General features: G+C 41.2%; 2 protein-coding genes across 3 annotated transcripts; both read left to right on the top strand.

The window, feature by feature from the left end:
- Positions 1-14,607: 14,607 nt before the first annotated feature.
- Positions 14,608-18,666, top strand: cbx3b (chromobox homolog 3b). Of its 2 annotated transcripts, none has more exons than XM_080039007.1 (5): positions 14,608-14,755; positions 15,161-15,301; positions 15,403-15,559; positions 15,994-16,148; positions 17,129-18,666. In XM_080039007.1, exons 2-5 carry the CDS (start codon positions 15,162-15,164, stop codon positions 17,247-17,249), a joined length of 573 nt encoding a protein of 190 aa, XP_079895133.1. In that variant the 5' UTR covers positions 14,608-14,755; position 15,161; the 3' UTR covers positions 17,250-18,666. The 2 variants fall into 2 exon arrangements, with proteins under 2 accessions (XP_079895133.1, XP_079895134.1); XM_080039008.1 differs by having other exon boundaries at positions 14,608-14,801.
- Positions 18,667-18,938: 272 nt separating this feature from the next.
- snx10b (sorting nexin 10b) lies at positions 18,939-21,181 on the top strand. The gene is made up of 5 exons (XM_080039188.1): positions 18,939-19,048; positions 19,123-19,223; positions 19,338-19,439; positions 19,632-19,841; positions 20,845-21,181. The coding sequence occupies exons 1-5, from the start codon at positions 18,956-18,958 to the stop codon at positions 20,972-20,974; spliced, it is 636 nt and encodes a 211-aa protein (XP_079895314.1). The 5' UTR covers positions 18,939-18,955; the 3' UTR covers positions 20,975-21,181.
- Positions 21,182-21,709: the final 528 nt, after the last annotated feature.

Below are 21,709 nucleotides of genomic sequence, written 5' to 3'. Positions count from 1 at the left end.
TCAGACTTCTTGGTGTCCCACGGGATATCGCCTCTTGGGATTGATTAACACAGATGTCCTCTGAACAGTGTAGGTCGGAGTTAGTTAGGGTCCACCAATCAGGAGTTAGGAGAGGTGGAGCTTACTGACCTAAGGACCAATCAGCTCACTTAGATTTGCAGGTTAAAGGCCACCACAATGCAGGAAGAGACAGGTCTTTTAGTTTACAGGAACTCTTCATAGCTTTTTCTTTTATGCATGTACCTCTATTCGTTTTTTGGCTACAAACACTTTAACTTTTTATTGGCTTCGTTTTGACTGCAGGATGAGTTTTGTTGTTTAAATAAAATAATTGTTCCTGGGACCTCCTCATCTGCCTCAAACTGTGTCTTCTTTCATCAACCTGCTACCAACGCCGAGTAAAGGCCGAAAGATTAACAGCACATGTTAACGTAATCAAAGCAATGAGATCACTCTTTAATGCCGCTTTGTAAATCTTAAGAGATATGTCCTAAATCCATTTTTAGAAACTATATCGTGGAAGGCAAAGCCATGCAAATGTTATAGTGAGAAGTAGACCATAAAGTAGAATATTATTACATACACTCTCAATGACAATGGTAATGTACTAGGAATAACTTTGATCGCCTCATGATTATTTATTTTGTTTTGTATTTTTCTTGATACAACCTCTCTGTAATTGAATGGATTCTCTTTGTTAACTTCTATAACAGTAAACAGATTATTTAGATCAGTGGTTCTCTGAACCACTGATCAATGGCGGCCCGCAGAAACATATCTGGCGGCCCGCATTGAATTATGAATTATAAAAAAATTATATATATGCTATTATAATTATTTTTTTTATAATTTTTTGTATTTTTTTTTGTATTGAAATGCACGGAGGGAATGCGTCCCCCGTAAAGGTGCCAACACACTGCACACCGCCGTGCGGCGAGTTTACATAGAAAGTCAATGTATTTTGCGCGCCGCCACGCGGCTAGGGCCGCCGCAGAAGTTGAAAATATTGAACTTTTTGCCGCCGGCCGCGCCGCGATAGCCAATCAGCGTTGAGCTCCTCCCGACGTCACTTGCTTCGGGACGACTGACAGAAGAAATTAAGATGGATGAAAACATAATAGTCACAGTTTGCTCCCATACGTTCTGTGAATAGCCTGTGTCTGTTGCCTGCTGTGTACAGCTATCAGTTTTGCTTTATGAACCAAGTTAGCACCGGTTACCTTGGGTAAAGCACCATCAGCACAGCAGACTGGTGCTCTCAGCACCGGTTAGCACCAGCACCAGCATATCCCCAGAGTAGGAGAAGGCTACTCTAGTCGGGCGGCGGGCGGCGGACACAATATGACCCAATATGATCACGCGGCGCGGAACCTGCGATTCACGCGGCCAACCGCCGCGCCGCAGAGTGCAGTGTGTTCGTACCTTAACAGTAAAAACAGTACAGGGGTCGAAACACTTAAATATCCCTCCTAATTTTTAGATTAATTCCCCAATTATTAATAATAACACCCCTACAGTGGACCGTACCATCTTAAACTTGCCGACGTTTGGCTGGCCTCTGCCTCCAGTGTTGCCAACTTAGCGATTTTGTCGCTAGATTTAGCGACTTTTCAGACCCCTTTGGCGACTTTTTTTCAAAAAAGCGACAAGCGACAAATCTAGCTTCTTTTCTGGAGTTATTGGTGACTTTTTCGCCGAAGCAAATATCACTTTTAACGCTTCTCAACGAGCAGCGGGAGCCTCCCGGCCCGTCCCCCGTCACAGAGCATTGACAGACGGCCCGGTCCTTGCGCAGCAGCCCCTCCCAGCTGCGGTCAGAGCAGGAGATACACCTCTCCGCTCGTGTTCCGTTAGCATCACTATTAGCAGTTAGCAGCTTTTCCCACCTCTTCTACAGTCTACGAGTAGTGCAATTCAAAATGTTATGCAGTGCTTTTTTAAACCATGAGCATGTATGATTACTGCTAGACTTAACATTACCACGTTGGTTGTTTATGCGATTGTCACGTTCATAACACTAGAACCTCATCTATTCAAATATTACTGTATAAAACCCCTGTCTACAAATATGCAAATTAGGCGATGACGTCATCTACAAATATGCAAATTAGGTGATGACGTCATCTGGCGACTTCTAGCGACTTTTTGGACAGCCAATAGCTACTTTCCTTACTGAAGAGTTGGCAACACTGTCTGCCTCTCGTTGCAGACGGCTGGTCAGCCTCCCGCAGTGCAGCAGGCAGTGTAGTGGTCCCAATGTAAGTTGTTAGATAGTGAGTTTGTTAAGCCCAATACGATACACTTTCTCACCTTCAATGTGAATTAGATTAGGTCAAGTGTGTAAGGATGGATGCTAACATTATCTTTTTTCTAACTCTTTTGCCTAAAGTTTAGCTAACAAGCTAACGTTAGCTAGCTGCTGATAGCCATGGAACTGTCTGCCTAGTTGACTGCTGATAGCCCACCCTGTTTATTTCCGATGTATAGTGTCATAATAGTTAACACTGCTGCTGCATCATGAGTAGTGAGTCCTACAAAAAAACACTCCAAAAGATGATATGTTTTCAATGTGCAGAAAGTTTTGAACAATAAAGTAGAATAAATATTTGAATGCAATACAGAATGCCTCAGTGCCTTACTGATCTATATTCCATTAGATTTGCATCAATGGGAGCTAGTTGTCTTTTCCTTAACATGTCCACCATAAATAAATACAGAAGACACAAATTAGTGCATTAAAAATTAACCAGATTGTACAAAATGAAGTGTTTGAACCTCAAATTTTTATGGCGGACTACCCCCAGACCCCTGCTTTTAATGTGTCCCCTCCAATCTTGAAATTAAACCTAGCCCTTCATTAATTAATTAAAATGTGTTAATTACACATTACTGGATGCAGACCAATACATTTAAACTGTAAAGACGCAACCTGGCCATTGAAATGATTTCAGTTTTTTCAATTGTTTTTCTTCGGCGGCCCACGGTCCAATGTTGGGTTCCTAAATTGGCCCTCAGCTATCGAAAGTTTGAGAACCCCTGATTTAGATGCTAATTGAATAACTTTCCTTTCATTTCAGTTTTGATATGCATCCCCACATGTACTGTAAACAGCTGCTTATAATCATGCAAAGAAACTTAAAACTTTTACAAACTGTGTGTAAAAGTGCATCTTGTGCAACATCCACCATGAATCTGTTTTTTTGCAATTGAACATATATTATATATTTGTACATTACGAGACTATGATGTTAAAGTCATACCATTAAAACAAACCAGAACCGGCAGGGGGCTTTAATCATTGCTCCAGTGACAGGTTAAATAACCACAATACCATCACCGGGCCCCAGATGGTGTTCTGAGGGGCCAAAACTGAAGAAACAGAAAATGCACAGACAGTCAGTTTGAAGTATGCTGAGTTGTGACCTTGTGATTTATTGCGAGCTATTCTCATCCCCGAGTCACTTAAAAACAAGCCTTTGAACATTTACAGCTTGTCATAAGTTCTTTCTTTCTCTGACTTTGGGTCATGAGATAAGTTGTCCAGAACAGATGCTCATGCTTGCGTATCCTGACATATAAATCGAGATGTACTGTACTGTTTGTAGTCATTCAACAACTACAGCCTTGATGAGGCTTATAAGAGATGTAACATACCAGAAATATCTGCCCTGACTGACCATGGCCCCTTGTGAATCCCATCTGGAACAACTTATAGACATTGTGTTGTGCATAATGGGCTTGTGTTGATTTCCCAACTGCCAAGGGCTGTTATAAAAAAATAAAAAATATGCATCCGTGCATTAATTGGGTGCAGCAGAGAGACACAGTTTATTTGAAGTGCTTTCCGACAGTTGTCACTCTGTAGAGTTTGGTGCATGATTTCTCTTTGTTGTGTAGTAGTGCCTTGTCTGCCTGTCCATCATAATCAAAGCATCCTCAGTGTTATCACACGGAGATATATAATTGATTCACGCAGGCAGCTCACTGTAGTAGACCCAGTGCCGCATCAGACAGGGTGACACAGTCTGACACTGCTGTTGTGCTCTCATCCAAAGTGTAGATTCAGGGCACACAGCTCACATGGGAAGTGTTTGAAGCAAACTCCCTCATCTGATTTGAACTAATGTGAAAATTATTATGAAAGTGTTTTGTTTGTTTCAATTGCGTTTACAGATTTTATAAACTTTGGATCTTTAGACAGCGGATTAATGTCATTCAAAATGTGTGACACATTTCCAGAGTATCCCTCTGTCCTGTTGACAGCTAGGACCGCCCCTCCCTGATGACAGGCCAGAGCTGGATTCCTTCAATGAAAAGCCCTTTGATTGTTGGCGGGAACTCCTCTGGATTAGCTGAATGGTTGTCAACTGTGTCAGGGTGATGGACGGGCGGTAGTTTCATCCCTGATAGAAACAAGCCCCTCCAGCGGGCCGCTAACCGCAAGAGAGCAGGACCTCTGCCAGTCAACTTCTAACTCGCTCCGAAACAGATGGAAACAACCACAACTGAGATGAAGGATTGTAAAAGTCATGCAAAGTCAGCCAATAACTGGTAGTTACACAAGCAAAGAAGGAGTTGTGACAGCTCCTGGCACCACCTGATTGGTGGGCTTCCAGGAGATGATTGTTAATCACAAACACCCATGCTGGCTGCTCTCCTCAGCTATATAAGCTGCAGGAATCAGCCGCTTAGGGCTCCTTTCCTTGATGTATGGTTTGTTTTGGTTTGCTTTGGTTTGGTTTAGTTAGTGCTGCTTTGCACATACATTACATTCTTCACTCACACAGACACCGCACCCATTACTGATTACTGACATTCATGCACCATTTAGCAGATTACTTTAAACTTGGTTTAAACTAATTCTCTTGTGTGGTTTCCTCATTGTCCTTCCCTTGAGCCGGGATGTGAGGCTAGAGGAGTGAGGTTGTCATGGACATCTCACTTGTCAACATCGCTACTTTAAAGACATAACCCTTCCTTGAAACGTGGACCAATATAAGAACATGAAATCAAGCTATAGACAGCTACAGCTCTTTGAATTCTGATTGCAAAAGCCTCAAGTAACTTGACTCTCCAATTGGCGTTCACTCCATTATTCAACAAGGCGAGATGTATTGACTAAAACATGTTTTATTTATATGATGCTTTTGTAGGATGTTTGTTTCTAATAAGATGATCAGGAACAGTTCATAAGTTTCTAGGTAACTCAACATAAATTACATATTTAGATTTCTAATTAACCCTGAGCTTGACAGCACGAATCACTGATGTGCTAATTGGCAAATACAAGCATGAACACGGGAAACAAAAGCGAAAATCACCGTAAATGGCTGTAGACGTGATGAATAAAAATAGTCATTTTAATTTATGGTTAATATTAACTTGTTGCATCGTTCAATCTTCAAACTAGAGACTACCCTCTTCCCTGTGGTATGAGGATTATCTGCTGTTAGGATTTTAGATTTTTATTAATAATTTTCAAATTGTGTCTTTGTACACCAGCTGTTTGTTGTGACTGTCCATTCATTGTTTTGGAAAGGTGACTGTTTGTCACTGACTAAATATACAAATGACTGCCTACTTGTTCCTTTGACAGTGCCTGTTTCAAAGGTAATTTGTGGTTTTCCAACATTGATATGGATCCCCGCCGGCGTGTTTAAACTCCCAAAGTATGAGAAAAAAACTATCCTTTCTCTTTTTCTCATCTTCACCGTTCTGAAAACCTTTGTTCAAAAACCCCAGTCATATTTCTCCGCCTAATGACGTCCTAAAGGGAGAAGCCATACCCCTCATTACCAACCTAAACATGGCACTACCTTAACATGTGATAAGCACGCCTGTCTGGCTTATGGCTGTTAAACTAGAGTGTGTAAACATGCAACAAGGCTCATTGAAAGAAGCTGTCATCGTTGGCTGACAAAACAATGAAAGACAACGATAATGACATAGAGTTCATTTTATTGGATGGGACGTGGGAGCAGATTATCTTAACTTTAAAATAAATTATCCAGTATTGCTTTAAATTATTGTAAATTTCACAAAAATAGGTCAACATCGATTCTTCTTGAACTAGCTATCCTCCCCATGAGTATGATTTTACGTACAACTATTCCTCAGTAAATCCATCCTCAGTTAAGTCTTCTTCAGGTGACTGTGAGTATCCCCAATCGTTTGGGCAATCTTATGCTTTGTTGGTTTAAGGAACAAAAGTTGGAGTCAATAATGGAAAGCAAAGGAACAACAATTTAAAATCTTAAGCAAAGATGCATCTATAAAAATCTATATAAAAAGATGCAGCCACATACTGTATTTCAGAGTTTTGTCCCACTTGCACAAATTTCTCAACTCCTTCAAATCATGACCATTGAGTCAGCTCCCCCTCAAAGACAAAGGGGGGATGGGGAATGAGGAAGTCTGAAAAATGTGTGATTCCATGGCAGCATACCACTCAGCCATCAGGCACTTAATGTGTTAAAGAAACGTTGCAGGGTTGTTAGCTATTGTTTTTGTGTGAAAAAAATCTGGAGCCCTGCATCTCGTTAACAAGACCCATCTGAAAGCAAGAGGCGAAATATAAAATGGCCTTGCTTGCCACTTCATTTTCCTGGCTGGTAGGAGCCTGTTTCTGTGCATCAGCCTCAACATGCCATTTCACTGGAGGGACTTTGCCACTTGTTCCCTCCTGAGTTCCCCCCTCCTCCTCCACTTTTGACTTTCAGCTGCAAACAATTTATGTACAGGACGCACTGAGTAACAGTTTCCATATTGGCCCTGATAGGATTCTAATTGAAAAAGACATTTCCGAGGATGGACAATGTCAGCATCAGCATCGTGTTTTGTGAGGGCCAGGCAGTTGTTCAAACCAAGAGTTGTGGTTTTCTTTAGCGCTCTATAGCAATGTGTGGAAAGCGAGCTTTGGAAACACATTTTCACACCCAGCAACTATTTCATGGCAAGTCTGAAGCTGTCTATTTGAGTTGAAGCTGCCTTGCATAAAACAGTGGTGGGTTTTATTTGAATAGACTGAGTCATGGGCTGCATATTTGGGGAAGAAATTAACATATCTTGCTCTGTGAATTCCGAATGACAACAGGAATAGTTAGACATTTAAGGAAATACACTTCTTTTCTCTCTTGCCAAGGGTAAGATGTGATGATCAATCACACTTTTATTTCACTATGATCCTAAATATGAACCCAAGGCCAGCAGCTGGTTAAGGTTGAGGTTCGACTTGTTCATAATACGTGTTGTCACATTGAAAAACCTTGTTTATAGCGGTCACAAATGGACACACTGAAATGCACGGCGGAAATAATCAAAACCAAATACAAATGTTCAAACCTGATCCCCATCAGCCAAAGCAAGAGTTCATTTTCTGTGGGATGTCTCCATCAATTACTCAGATTTCACCGCAGTGTGTCCCGGCCTTTGTTCAGAGTTTGCAGAGTAATTACTGGCAGGACCTGCTTAAAGCTGTTATTTTCCAGATGGCAGGCAGGCAGGCAAAGACTCAAGAACTGTTTAGCCTCACCATGTGCTCACACTGGAGCCTCTGCAGCGAGCACTTAAAGAAAGCTCAAAGAGGAAGAAAAGCAGCAGGAAAACCCAGGACCCAGAAAAGCTAATGCTCTGTATCTGAGATTAAATCATTGTGTCCAGATCCATGCAGACAAGACTCTGGTCTAAAGTTCAAAGTGTACAGCTGTGAGAGAGTGAAAGGTCAACAGACTGGATTCGGTGGTTTGTGGAGCTACATTCGATGAGGGCAGACAACCAGCAGCTAGTGACAGGGAGATATACCAACGCAAAGGTCCTCTCACCACTCCAATATGAGATGCTATACAGCTGTCTGCATACTACTACATATGTGCACTACGATTCGTATCATTGTCTACAGCCCTCATAATTGTGTGATAAATACAAAAGTGTTTGTAATTATATGTTAATCTGTATGAGGCACAGGCAACTGCGTTTGTGAAGGAAGCGTTCCTTGTTTTGGTTCACTGGATGTTGATAGGCAGCTGTGACAGGGAACACTTAACATTGAGGGAAACTGAGATGGAAGAGGATGTGTGACAAAGAAAGGTCCCATGAAAGCAAACAATCTTCTTGTAGACAGCAGTCTTTGCTTTGTGAGTAACCAGTGGAGAGCATACATCAAAACCGAAACTGTGTGCATGAAGCAAGTTTTTTTTTAAATTGCGTCTGAACGTGGAAGTTTTTGGACTTGTAAAGGAAAAACTTTTCTTTCTTTTTAGCAAGACCAGTGTCATGTAAACGTGGCCAACTAGCTCCATCAGCTACACAACTCAGAGTAACAAAACACTGGCACTAAGAGAAGAAAGAAAATTGAGGAGAAAGGGCAAACAGAGTGAGGAATGGGAGAGGAGGAAAAGGAGGAGGGGGATGGGGGGTTAGTCTTTTTAGGTTCAAAGGCGATCGTTCTCCCTTCCACTCATATGCATTGACTTTGTGCCACATTGGCCCTTGGGGGAGTTGCTTGTCATTTCTGCCCTTCATCTGTCAATCAGTGTGACAGGATTAGATGGACTGTATGTTTTGGAGCGTAAACCCCCAGCCAGGAGTAACTAAAACTAAACTAAAACTTCTTACTTTTTTACATTTCTGACCTTGCCACTTGACCATTTGTACTTTCATGTTTATCTGAAAATACGAAGTTGTCAACTATGTTAAAATTCAAGTTAATTTACACTGATACGTTTGGTTATTATTTCTCATTCATGTTTCGTCACTTTACTATATAATCTTATTTTATTTGTCCAGTTCTGATGCAGTTAGACTGACAGCACTACAGCGCCAAAACTAAAGTAAAGTAAGGCAGTTTCCCCACATATACTTTACTTAAAGATACTGAGGTACATATTGACTCTGGTTCTTTGACATGTTCAGATGGTTTATGATGGACTTAAATGTGATGAGAAACAGTAATTAGGATTTTTTTGTAATATGTCCTTCAGCAAAACATCCAGATCCTGCAAATGTACTAATCTCTATATCTTTCCAAAACCCACACTGTAAATAAAAAACATGCATACGTAACCATTGTAGAATACACAAGTGTATTACTTATGCAGTATTGAGGTGGGGAAGTTTGAGTCCAATCAGGTCAAGTACATTTTATTTATACTGTATAGCCCATTATTACAGATGACAATTTGCCTCTATCCTTGCATAGAGCCTTGATTTGAATAAAGAAAAACTCTCCTCAAAATCCCCTTTTCTTGGTAAAAAAAGAAATACATAGAAAACTCAAGAAGTTTGCTGAGGAGGGATCCTTCTTCCAATATGGACAGACACAAGAAAGATGTCGGACAAAACAGACCCACAAAAATCCCATTATGAACAAACATTGTGGCCAAATAGTGGGCAATAGTATCTTCATAGAAAGAAACATCTTAATAGAAAGTTCATTCTTGAACATGGAAATACTAGTTTCACAAAACAATCCCAACTCAAGATCCTGGAAAATACAGTATGTTACGCCAGTGAACTATACACAAACATGTAATTGATGTTGAAATCTACTAATTGAAAACCTGTGTAACACATACTGTAAAGAAACATTCCTACCATATTAATACCCAGTGACTATATAGACACAAAGCATAGCAAAAAAACTACCCCACGGTTCCTGCCAGAACAAGGTATAGAATAACACAGAGGGAAGTATCCGGGGGCGCTATACAGTCCCCTCCATAAGTATCGGAACAGTGAGGCCAATTCCTTTATTTTTGCTGTAGACTGGAAACATTTGGGTTTTACACCAAAAGATGAATATGAGACAATAGCTCAACATTTCAGCTTTCATTTCCAGGTATTCACATCTGGATCCGATACACAACTGAGAAGATATCCTTATTTGTAAAGGAACACCACATATTTAGGCGAGCAGAAGTATTGGAACAGATAGACTTTAAATAAATTAAAGTGAATAAAACATACTATTTTGTCGCAAATCCTTTGCTTGCAATAACCGCATCAAGCCTGTGACCCATTGACATCACAAAACTTTTGCATTCTTCTTTTGTGATGCTTTTCCAGGCTTTCAATGCAGCCTCATTCAGTTGTTGTTTGTGTTAGGGGGTTACTCTCTTAAGTCTCCTCTTTAGCAGGTAAAATGCATGCTCTATAGCGTTTAAGTCTGGAGATTGACTTGGCCAGTCTAAAACCTTCCACTTCTTGCCCCTGATTAACTCCTTCGTTGTGTTTTGGGTCATTATCTTGCTGCATGATGGAGGATCTTCCAATCAGTTTGGTTGCATCTTTCCTTAAATTGTCAGACAAAATCTTTCTGTAAACTTCTGAGTTCATTTTGCTGTTGCCATCATGTGTTACATCATCAATGAAGAATAATGAGCCCGTCCCAGAAGAAGCCATGCAAGCCCAAGCCATGACATTGCCTCCACCGTGTTTCACAGATGAGCCTGTATGTTTGAGATCATGAGTAGATCCTTTCTTTCTCCAAACTTTAGCCTTTCCATCACTTTGGTAAAGGTTCATCTTGACAACAACACAGTAACACATGATGGCAGCAGCAAAATGAACTTAGAAGTCTACAGAAACATTCGGTCTGCCAATTTAAAGAAAGATGCAACCAAACTGATTGGAAGATGCTCCATCATGCAGCAAGATAATGATCGAAAAAAACTGCAAAAACAACAAAGGAGTTCATCAGGGGCAAGAAATGGAAGGTTTTAGACTGGCCAAGTCAATCTCCAGACTTAAACGCTATAGAGCATGTATTTTACCTGCTAAAGAGGAGACCGAAGGGAGTAACCCCCCAAAACAAACAGCAACTGAATGAGGCTGCGGTGAAAGCCTGGAAAAGCATCACAAAAGAAGAATGCAAACTTTTTGTGATGTCAATGGGTCACAGGCTTGATGCAGTTATTGCAAGCAAAGTATTTGCGACAAAATATTACGGTTTATTCACTTTAATTTATTTAAAGTCTATCTGTTCCAATACTTTTGCTTGCCTAAAAATGTGGTGTTCCTTTTCAAATAATGATATATTCTCAGTTGTGTATCAGATCCAGATGTGAATACCTGGAAATGAAAGCTGAAATGTTGAGCTATTGTCTCATATTCATCTTTTGGTGTCAAACCCAAATGTTTCCAGTCTACAGCAAAAATAAAGGAATTGGCCTCACTGTTCCGATACTTATGGAGGGGACTGTAAGTGTTCTGAAACAGGAGACATTTCCGCAAGCAAATCCAGCTAGTCTGCTGCCAACGTCCTCTCTTATGCTTGAAAAGTCGCCTTCCTCTTTGCCACTGCTGCAATCATACAGAGGACATGAACTGCAAAAAAGCCCTGTCGCACCAGACCAACTGATTGATTCAGTATGTGACTCTGAATGGGATCTGAAGACCGATGATGAAGGTGCTCAGGGCTCCTGCAGTGTAGTGGCCGAGTTGGTGACAGTAAAGCATCTGAGCTCTCACAGCACTGGGTTTGCTCCAATTGTGCAGTTTTGTGTGTCTGCATTACATGTGGAATGATCTCTGAGAAAGCACTTTTTAAATATGCAATCGATCAATCAATCAATCAATCAATCAATCAATCAATCAATCAGTAATGAGATAATGTAAATCAACCCTCATGCCCCCCCCCCCCCCCAGACGAGCCATCAATATTATTGTTTCCCTGAACACCGCTCTTTGTAGGCTACCGCCAGATTAACGATCAGTAAGATTAACAGGACCAACATTAATGTCCTCACCCTGGCTGTAACCCATGAGCCTGGAGGGGGTAGGCTACCGAGGGGAACGCCAGGGGCCCTCTGTCTGAAAAGGGTCCAGTCAGGCTTGGCCTGACCCATACAGACCGCTACTCACTTCTACATTCACAGTGGGCCCTAGGAATGTGATTGTCTGGAAAGGGAACTGAGAAGATTTAAGGGACGACGACACAAGACGATATATCTTTTCACCCTTTACACTGGAGAATGTCATTTTTGTCAACATCTGCATTTAATTTTTAATGTCCTGGTCAATGTTGGGACCAGCAGTTTGGATTTACTCACAAAAGTAAGCCTGAACTTGTGACGAATTTTCTCAAATCTGCTTCACATCCACACAAGTCGGCTGTTACACACAGATCACAGGTTTATAAGGTGACATTTTTTTTAATATAGCAGCCATTATAAAATAAAACCCAAGCTCCATCATATTTGTGTTTTTCTTTTTTTCTTTTCTTTTCTTTTTGGAAATCCTGTATTTGGCTATACAACCCATTTTCCCCCTTGCTTGTAGAATTCCCCCAAAATATAATTTCAAAATTCAACATAATTTAAAACTCACAAGCTTTGAGACAGAGACAGAGACAGAGACAGAGACAGATAGAAAGGGGTATAAAAGAGAAAAAGCGCTGATTTACTACAAGCCTTTCGGACATGGTAATTGCACCACTAAAATGGCCTGTGGCAATAAGCACTGGCCTTTGAGGATTAGGTGCTATTTGCAACGAGGCTTATTTGCATAGGAACGGAGAAATTTTGAAATAAATTTTGAATATTCCCTCATTTCCATACATACAAATGTCACAGTGCACTGTCTGCTCGGCAGGGCTTTCTTGGAGGAGTTTGCTCTAATTTTTCTCTATGGTTGGACACTATTTTTTCATCTCATTTGCATCGGTTTAGCGGCCACAAAAGTAGTGCAATCCTTTAGTGGATGATTCAAATGTCTACAATTGAACGGAAATGTACTTTTTAGGTATATATTTGGCGAACAAAAAAAATTCTGCTGGCCCCCCCTGAAACAGTGCAAGGCTGACTTCTCTTCCAAAGTCCCTAAACTGAAAGTACTGACAGCCAACTACATAAGGTTGCAGAAAAGTATGCATAAATTCCCCATGCATACAGTACATTTCCACATTGCCCATTGCAAGCCAGAGCTGCTGTGAAAAGAGATTGCAAAGGTGTTTATTTGTTGAGAACATCCATTACACAGTGTGAATAATGAATCAGAAGAAAACAACAGCTTACCACCTTGACTTTATCTATATAGAGCATGCAGTTTCCAATGACCATCATGTCAACAGTCTATCCCCTATGTTTCCACTGCACTGGGAGTAAAATGGGGCACGTTTGTGTACATTTATTTGCAAACTACATAAGACCTGTGTCCCCTCCCCTCTGAGACTGTGATCAATAAGCTCCTTTTCTGGGGATGATACACCACATGTATCTTCCAAGCAGGCAACTGCCAACCTTTCTACTGAAACCATTACATCACATCCCCAAGGCATCCCCTGTGTTTTCACATTGAAAATCAAACTGAGGTATTAATTCCCAGGACTGTGACAAATCACCATGTCCATGTGCTGCTTTTACTGAAGGCATCATCTGTGTTAACATTCTTATGGCGCCACTGTTGCAGTGTAAGTAAATCTCATCTCATGTTATATAATCCTGCCTTTGGGTGGAAACAAGAGTGCATTAGAATAAAATAAAATAAAAAGTTGTGCTGACTTTTCCTACAAGCTTCCCAGCATAAATCCATTATCATTAGTTAACTATGGGTACAGGGGTCTATGATATAGGGGGCATTGAGCTTTTTGCCCGCTGAACCTAAAAGTCTCCATACAATCAGGTGGCTCCCCCCAGTGGTGTGATACAAAACAGTCTGGAATAAGTAGTGAGGTAAAAAGGTAAACTTGGTCCAGTATGAAGGCCTGTTAGTGGTGCTCTCTTGGCCAATCAGCCGCTCCAATTGGTTAAAAGGGAGCTGTCAATCAAATTTTTTGCAGACGGTTATTTTCTGCGATCGCTTAAGTCTAGTGTAGGAGGTCGTGGAGTAAAGATCCCTTCCGAGAAAGTGCGGCAGCCTCCGTGCTTACAGGGACATTGAGATCTCTTAAGTCAAGCAAACGTAGCTATAGACTACCCTTTTATAAGTAAAGCTTATGCAATTTAAAATCGTATGTTAAATGTTGGCAGCAAAATGCACTCACAGTAAATTACTAAAAGTAGCCTATTAAAAACGTTCTCGGTAATATTATGCAGAAATGCACCATTCCACTAACAATTTTCATCATGTTTAGGTTTGGACAATTATTATTCAAGCATTAATTGTATTTTGATGTCCGATGGTGCAACATTTGGTGTTGCATAATTTAATCTCTAGTAATGTAGCCTATAGCCTAAAGCGAGTAAATATTAAAAATAATATTTTCTTAGAAGTACAAATGTTCAACTTTAATTATACAACTATTATAATTGTTCGTCTTTAATGTGGCTTCCAAATGAATATTCTGCATCATATTTGCTTCCGCCGACAATGATCACCCAGATCAAGCAATCATAAACCTGTTGTACACAGTCTAACCCAGAGATACATGCCAAGTGTGCATAGTGTCCCTTGCCATACCCAGCTGACGCCCATGGGTGGCGGGGCTGTTCCGGACCACTGGACGTGTGTCTGTGGGACGGACGAGCGGACTGCTTTATGATTGGTCTGCGGCGTGCGCGTCCCCGTCGTCTCCTCCTGGTTTTCCTGGCATGACCTTTTCCCTTGGCAACCACTTCCTCCGAGCATCCACGGCCATCTTTAATTTTAACTCATTCACGAAAAGTTGTTTCGCTTATGTAAACACGCCGAGCAAAGGATTTTGTGCACCAAGCGGCGATATACGGCTCCGTGTGCATGCAGTGTCCAGCGACCAGGTCCAAACAGAGCCGACCAGTTTTGAAGCAAGGTGTCCGCCGGGACTAAAGTAAACACCGACAGCGTACGTGCATATCGTTTCAGTATAGCGTCTTGTGTGCATCCCCCGGGTACGTTTCTCCCTAACGTTTTTTCAGGCAGCCGTTTGCACCACAGTCTCGTAATTAACTGTCTGAATTATCTGTACAAATGTGAAGATACTAACGTGTTGCGTTTTGGGACTGAGATATAGCACGCTGCGCTCCCGAAATCAACAGCAGGTGGAGCGATATAATAAGTGAATGGATCATTGTCTGAAGTGCACAGTAGACAGTGCTCTCCACTGCCAGTTTTTTTTGCAAATATCCCGGCAAAAGGGGGTTGAAAGTGTTTTTTGTTTTTCTGTGGAGTTTAAATCAAGTTTGTTTTCATGTGAATGGACGGTAACTTGGTTTTTGCTTGTCATTCATTCGCTTCTCAATGTTGGCAGGATGAGAAAGAAGCAGACTGCCAAACAGAGGAAGACAGAGGAGACTGCGGTCGTCCAGGAGTTTGTGGTAGAGAAAATAATCCACCGCAGAGTCTTCAACGGGAGAGTGGAATACTTTCTGAAGTGGAAAGGCTTCACCGAGTGAGATGTGGCAGAATCACAGTTTTGGCTAGTTGCTCATATTGATTTTGTTTGTGTATAATGTAGCTTCTCTTTCCCCAATTGTTTTGACGCGTTCACAGTGCAGACAACACATGGGAACCCGAGGACAATCTGGACTGTCCTGAACTCATCGAACAGTACCTGAGAAACACCCATTTCTCATCCGAGAATGAGGAAGAGCAAAACCAACACAGGTTCATTCCCAAAGAAGAAATGACGGAGCAAGAGACGGAAATTGTGAGTGTGTGAACTGTGCAGCGGTGGAATGTCTGCGTGGTTGTTATTTTGTCTCCATGTTACAGAAGTTCCGCGACTGAAAAAACACATTATTATTAGAATAATTTTTAAATAGTGCATTGTTTGAGGACTCAGAAAAGCCTTTTTCCCCTCAAGTAAAGAAAACAAGTTGCATTCGCTTGTTTGAAGGTACAGTAAAATAATTTCACCATGTTTGCAGACTTTGCTCCTACCATATGCTAAATATGAAACTAAACTGTGAGAAGATGGTTAACAACGCAATGCCACCTGAAAGTGAAAGCGGTTTAAATTCCTTTTTTTCGCAATGGGAATGTACAGCAAAAACCCAACAATCAAACCAACACAATAAAGTTTTTGTCTTATTTGGTTTCTTCTAACTGCTGCTCATTTTGTCCTTGTCCTTCTCTTTGCAGTCCTATATGCAGTCTCAGGAGCACAGCCACAGCGACCTCTTCAAGCCAAATGACAAGCAGTCAGACTCCCCCACTAACCTCAGCACTTACCTCGAGCCTGAATGCATTATCGGCTCCACAGACAGACAGGGAGAGCTCATGTTCCTTGTCAAGTGGTAAACCGGCTGCTTCCGCTTTTTCTGTCCTTGAGTGAATGCCAGGGCTTTGGTCAATGTGTGTGTGGCGGTAAAGGTCACAGTTGTTGTAGTGTTATGCAGTGACCATCCAGTGTGTACTTATCATTTAGTAAGGAGATGAAAGTTGCTCTGCAATGGAACACCATACAAACCATTCCTCATATTGGTGAGCATCTCTGACCACAGCGAATGTGCTTTGGCTCCTTTAAGAGGGTAACTTCACCAGTTTTACACAACACCAGTTAATTAGTCATGGGAAGTGCAGCTTGGCCTGGGAAAACAGTTGAAGAAACATTAGTAGGTGTCAAAAAAGGACTGAATGTATAATAAAAAGCTTGAGTTTTGGAGCTTCATCCATGTAAAGCAAGGCACGTTTTTTTTTTTTTTTTACAAGCACCTTAATAACACACAGGGAATTCATAGTGCATTACATCATACGAAGAAATGCATTAGAACAACTTTTTAAAACACAACATAGAGGCAAGAAGATCTATGAAGATAGAATAGTATTAAAGAAAACGCAATACAATACACATGGACTACACATAATGGAGCAGAAACATATGTATAGGACTGAGTCTGAAGGTCATAACATTTTGTCCTCTGTTGCCTTGATATTGACAGTAGTCTCCCATTAGCCCTTCCTACTTCACAATAAAGTGTCTACACTAACAGCAGTGTGTGTGTGTGTGTGTGTGTGTGTGTTCCTGCCGAAACATTGAACATGCATTAAAAGCAGGAGGCTGCCAACTTAACGGTTCTCTTCTGTGTGTGTGTGTGTGTGTGTGTGTGTGTGTGTGTGTGTGTGTGTGTGTGTGTGTGTGTGTGTGTGTGTGTGTGTGTGTGTGTGTGTGTGTGTGTGTGTGTGTGTGTGTGTGTGTGTGTGTGTGTGTGTGTGTGTGTGTGTGTGTGTGTGTGTGTGTGTGTGTGTGTGTGTGTGTGTGTGTGTGTGTCCGCAGGAAGAACTCCCGAGACGTGGCCCTGCTGCCGGCACGCGAAGCCAGCGCCAGGTGTCCCCAGGTGGTCATCGACTTCTATGAGCAGAAGCTGACGTGGCATTGTGGCGATGAGGAACAGTGACGTGTGTGTTGTGTAGTACAGATGTAAAATTGATGAACAGCTGTGCTCCCACCTGAAGCTTAGTTTTGACCTCCATGGAGTGTCCTCCTTCAGCTGACATTAGAGGCACACTTGTGTAAAATTACGCAGCTAGAGCTTCCATTTCTGGCAGGTGCAAAACCCTCTCCCCAACAAGTTGCTCAACCAGGTCTCTGTGCCTTTGTGGAGACTGAAATGGAGACTCAAACTAACCTTTGTGTAGAGCAGCTGATTTGAGATCAGACTACACCTGTAGCAGCTTCGGTCTTGTGTGAGCAGACACAATCACTGTGGACGTGTTTTGGTGAGTAAGTGTGTATAGTCTCGTTTAGCTACAACGATCCTGGTTGTTGAATGTGTGTGCTTTATGTCTTTTATAGCAGCACTTTGTACGCAGAGTGACCTAACTGCTTTCCAATCTGTACCTCCAGTCCATGTAGCTCTTAGGTAGAGGTGAAGACAGTAGACTAGTTAAAACATTTGTTATTTGAACTTATATTATTGTGTTGGGTGTTCATAGTCACATTGTTCACTGTCTTACTGTGTCTCTCTTTGACCCTTGTGGTTGATGTCAAACATTTAAAAATATTGTCCACCATAAATGTCCCCTATGTTTCCAGCCAGCTTGCTAAGTACTGAACCAAAACGTCCTCTTCACCGCTGTATTGAATTATAACAAGAATCTTTTTATGTTTTTGAAATATTATTTGCTGTTTAGACAAAGTGAAGCCCTGACAAGAATGGCTCAAAAAGGTCATGGCATTTCTAACGTAAATGTACTGAGATAGACAAACACTGGACATTTTGTGCACCTGTGACGGCTAATAAGATTGTTCAAATGTAGCACTTTAGATATGAGGCTGTCCAATTGTGCTGGGCATTGTCTTCCGGTAATTAACACAGGTCCGTGCACGTGTATCCTGATGGCACTTGTCCTGACTCGACATATCTCCCATGACTGTTATGGGACACTCAGCTGAACCTTAAACCTCCTAAAACCCATCTGCTACTGAATTACTGTAACTGTTGACCATTGATCTGTGAAGTCTGTGAATAAAAAGGAAACCTTTTGTGACGCTTTTCTCCTGAAGTCGTTTTATGTCAGCACGCTCGTCACATGCTCAATCATAAGGTAGGAACATCAATTAAACAAAAGGATCCATTCTAATCTGATGATGGCATGTTGAGAGAGAAAAAAAAACGTTAGCTAAGGAAATTTCTTGGTTTGATTTGTTGGGTACAAGGAGGAGCTTATCTAAGTCCTGTGACTTTATTTTGAAACCTTTGCTCCGAGACAATAAAAACACAAAAAAAAGGCACTAGTGTAATGTTAAGCCAAGCATTTTCTTGGCTGACATTCCCTTACTTGGATGCAAACAAGAATATTTGGATTATGAGACTGAAAGCGCTGTGAATCACGTAGGTCTTAAGTATTTTTTTAATTTGAAAGAGTTTAAAAGGTTCTATACTTATTTAAAAAATGTCACCTGTTGAGATCTGATGTTTTTCTTTAAATTTCTTTAAAACAACTTGTTTTTTGTTCTCAGCAATGAAGGGCATTTGGTGGGAATTTCCTATCCTCATGCATGTATTGTTGCTCACTGCACTTCCTCTATCTGCACATAAAAATACTTCTGCTTTTTCATTACTCACAGTCCATTCGGTTCAGTGTCTCTCCTGCCTCCTCCATGCAGCAGGTCATCAGTGTCTGGGTGCGGGACCCGCGGATACGAAAGAATGACTTCTGGCATGCCTACATTGATTATGAAATTTGTTTACATGTAAGTAAAATTAAGTGGTGTTGACCTCTACAATCAAATAGCGGAAGCTTTCAGTAAAATGTGTTTTGTTTCAGACCGACAGCGTGTGCTTCACCAAGAAGATCTCAAGTGTCAGAAGGAGGTTCAGTGAGTTTGTGTGGCTCAGGCAGAAGCTACAAGCAAATTCAATGCTAATGTAAGTCAACTTCAAACTCATATAGGCTCCTTTCAGTTTTTTATGTCAAAAAGTAATCTGCACAAAGTCTCTTGTAATTTTCAGTGTAGGCCTACATATTTGTGCCTATTGCAGGGTACAGCTACCGGATCTTCCCCCAAAGAACCCCTTCTTCAGTCTTAACAGCGCCCAACAGATCACAGAGCGGATGAAAGGGCTCCAGAAGTTTTTGGAACAGTAAGAAAGAAACCCCCCTGATCAATACACACATGAACTTTGACATACACTGCCACACAAACACAACAACACCGGTGAATCAGTTTCCACAAAAGCCGCGTGCACATGACTGCTGTTTTCACAGCAACACAAAAATTAGGTATGCTGTTTGTTTACAACCAATCAAATTGGTTTATTGTCCTCATTCTCCAGGGTTCTCCAGAGCTCTCTCCTGTTGTCCGACAGTTGCCTGCATCTTTTCCTGCAGTCACAGCTCAGCGTGTCTAAGATTCACGCCTGTGCTGCCGGAAGAACCCACTACTCTGTGGCCCAGGCGGTCCAACGCTGTGGCCTGAGGAGATTCCACTCAGAAGAGGATCTGCAGAAAGATCTTGGAATGTCGTGTGACTCTGACTCAGACAGGTACCGACATGTCTTTGATATCTTTCCCCACTCCCAAGAATTCAGCTTTTTCCTCAAAAACCCATCAGATGAGCCAAACGTCTATTACCTCGAAGTATGTATATACACTGCCTGGCCTCAAAAAAAAGTCGTCACCTGGATTTTACTAGACAAATAGACAAGAGCCCTCCATCGGTCAAAAACTGCAGTGATTAATATGTTTCAGTTGGCAACAAGTTATTTAACCCTAACTGATGCAGTGAATAGTTTCTTATTTCTTAAACAATCATGTCAGAACACATACAGTATGCTGTGGTTTTGTAAAAAAAATATATAATTCTGTTTCACAGGGCCGAAATGATTGGCCTGCACAAAACAAACAAAACTACTCGGGGGAGGTTGAAATTACTAAAATCGTGTTAAGAACTGTCCACCTCATTATTAAAACCTGGATAGATAGGGGTGAACCATTATCTTTGAGGAAGAAATGTGGTCGAAAAAAGTCTTTAATGATCATGATGGGAGATCACTTAAAATAAATACAATTATTTGATTAAATGCTTCAATTTGCCATGGAGCATTATTAAAACATGGATGCGTTGGACAGTTCTTAACACAATTTTAGTAGTTTCAAGCTCTCCTGAGTAGTTTTCTTTGCTTTGTGCAGGCCAATCATTTCGGCCCTGTGAAACAGAGTTACATATTTTCCAAAACCACAGCATATGTGTTCTGACATGGTTGTTTAAGAAATAAGAAGCTATTCACTGCATCAGTTAGGGTTAAATAACTTGTTGCCAACTGAAACACATTAATCATTGTAGTGTTGACCGATGAAGGGCTCTTGCCTATTTGCCTAGCAAAATCCAGGTGGCAAGTCTTTTTTGGGTGGACAGTGTATATAATTGTTTTTGTATTTGCTTTTTTTCAGCCAGGTAGGAAAAATAAGCTTACAATCACTGATGTATTCTCAATGACATATACTATATATATCCCCCCATCCATATTTTTGTCTCTTTGATTTCAGCTCAGAGTGTAAAGATCCTGAAAAACAGCTGGAAGATTTGCCAATGAACAAAGCAGAGAGTGCAGCTTCACTGGAATTCATAGGAACCAGCCAGGAGTCAACCCTCAGCTGCTCATCTGGTTCTATATGAAAACAACGTTGTCGTCGTCATCATCATCATCATCATCATATCACTGTCAGAAATCGTTTTGGCCACATTAACATTATCATGTTACCTTGTCATGCATCACCTTCGGCTATGTGTTTTCTCCTCTTTATTTCCTTTATTAAAAAAACTCATAGGGTATTATCTTCGCATCGAGGATTTTTAGTTTGAAACATGTAATAAATAGTATCATATTATGTACCTTTTTTATTTTATTTTTATCTAGGCCTATTAAATATGTTATAGTGTGTTCTCTCTGTAGAGCTAAAAAAAAAAAAGTGTTGCACCAACAATTTCCCCTGAAGATGGCAGTGTTGTTACATCAATGTGTGTGCTTATTAACTTAACCGATGAACATGCTGTAACTGTCCAGATTTACTTCATAAACAAGCTTCACAGAAGCACGACGAGTTATGGTCATTCACGAGGTGTATTTTTTGGCCACATATATAACAATGCAATGGCTTTCTCTTTGGCTGAACGGCCCTCTGCTATTAAAGTGTGGGGAGCTTGTCATGCGGCGGCCACTGCAGTATGACAACGTAATCGGTGTGGCTGGTAGGAGTCCCCGCGGGATCCCAATTGACTCGCTCCTGTCTGAGACGCCTAGCAGGTAGAATGGCGACATTTCTCCCTGCTGAACACAATGCCAGCTGTAGACTACTGACAGGCCACCATTTCCATCTCTCTCTCTCTCTCTCTCTCTCTCTCTCTCTCTCT

Source organism: Ammodytes marinus, assembly GCF_949987685.1.
Source record: "Ammodytes marinus genome assembly, chromosome: 13".
NCBI classification, from domain to species: Eukaryota; Metazoa; Chordata; class Actinopteri; order Uranoscopiformes; family Ammodytidae; genus Ammodytes; species Ammodytes marinus.
Note: the sequence above shows the minus strand (reverse complement) of the source record. Positions and strands in the feature narration are given on the sequence as shown.

Coding starts and splice junctions, on each gene's coding strand:
- snx10b (XM_080039188.1), top strand. CDS start 18,956: ATGCAGCAGGTCATCAGTGTCTGGGTGCGGGACCCGCGGATACGAAAG. Junction 19,224..19,337: donor CAAGCAAATTCAATGCTAAT/GTAAGTCAACTT, acceptor TGCCTATTGCAG/GGTACAGCTACCGGATCTTC. Junction 19,440..19,631: donor CTCCAGAAGTTTTTGGAACA/GTAAGAAAGAAA, acceptor CTCATTCTCCAG/GGTTCTCCAGAGCTCTCTCC.
- cbx3b (XM_080039007.1), top strand. CDS start 15,162: ATGAGAAAGAAGCAGACTGCCAAACAGAGGAAGACAGAGGAGACTGCG. Junction 15,302..15,402: donor AAGTGGAAAGGCTTCACCGA/GTGAGATGTGGC, acceptor ACGCGTTCACAG/TGCAGACAACACATGGGAAC. Junction 15,560..15,993: donor CGGAGCAAGAGACGGAAATT/GTGAGTGTGTGA, acceptor TTCTCTTTGCAG/TCCTATATGCAGTCTCAGGA.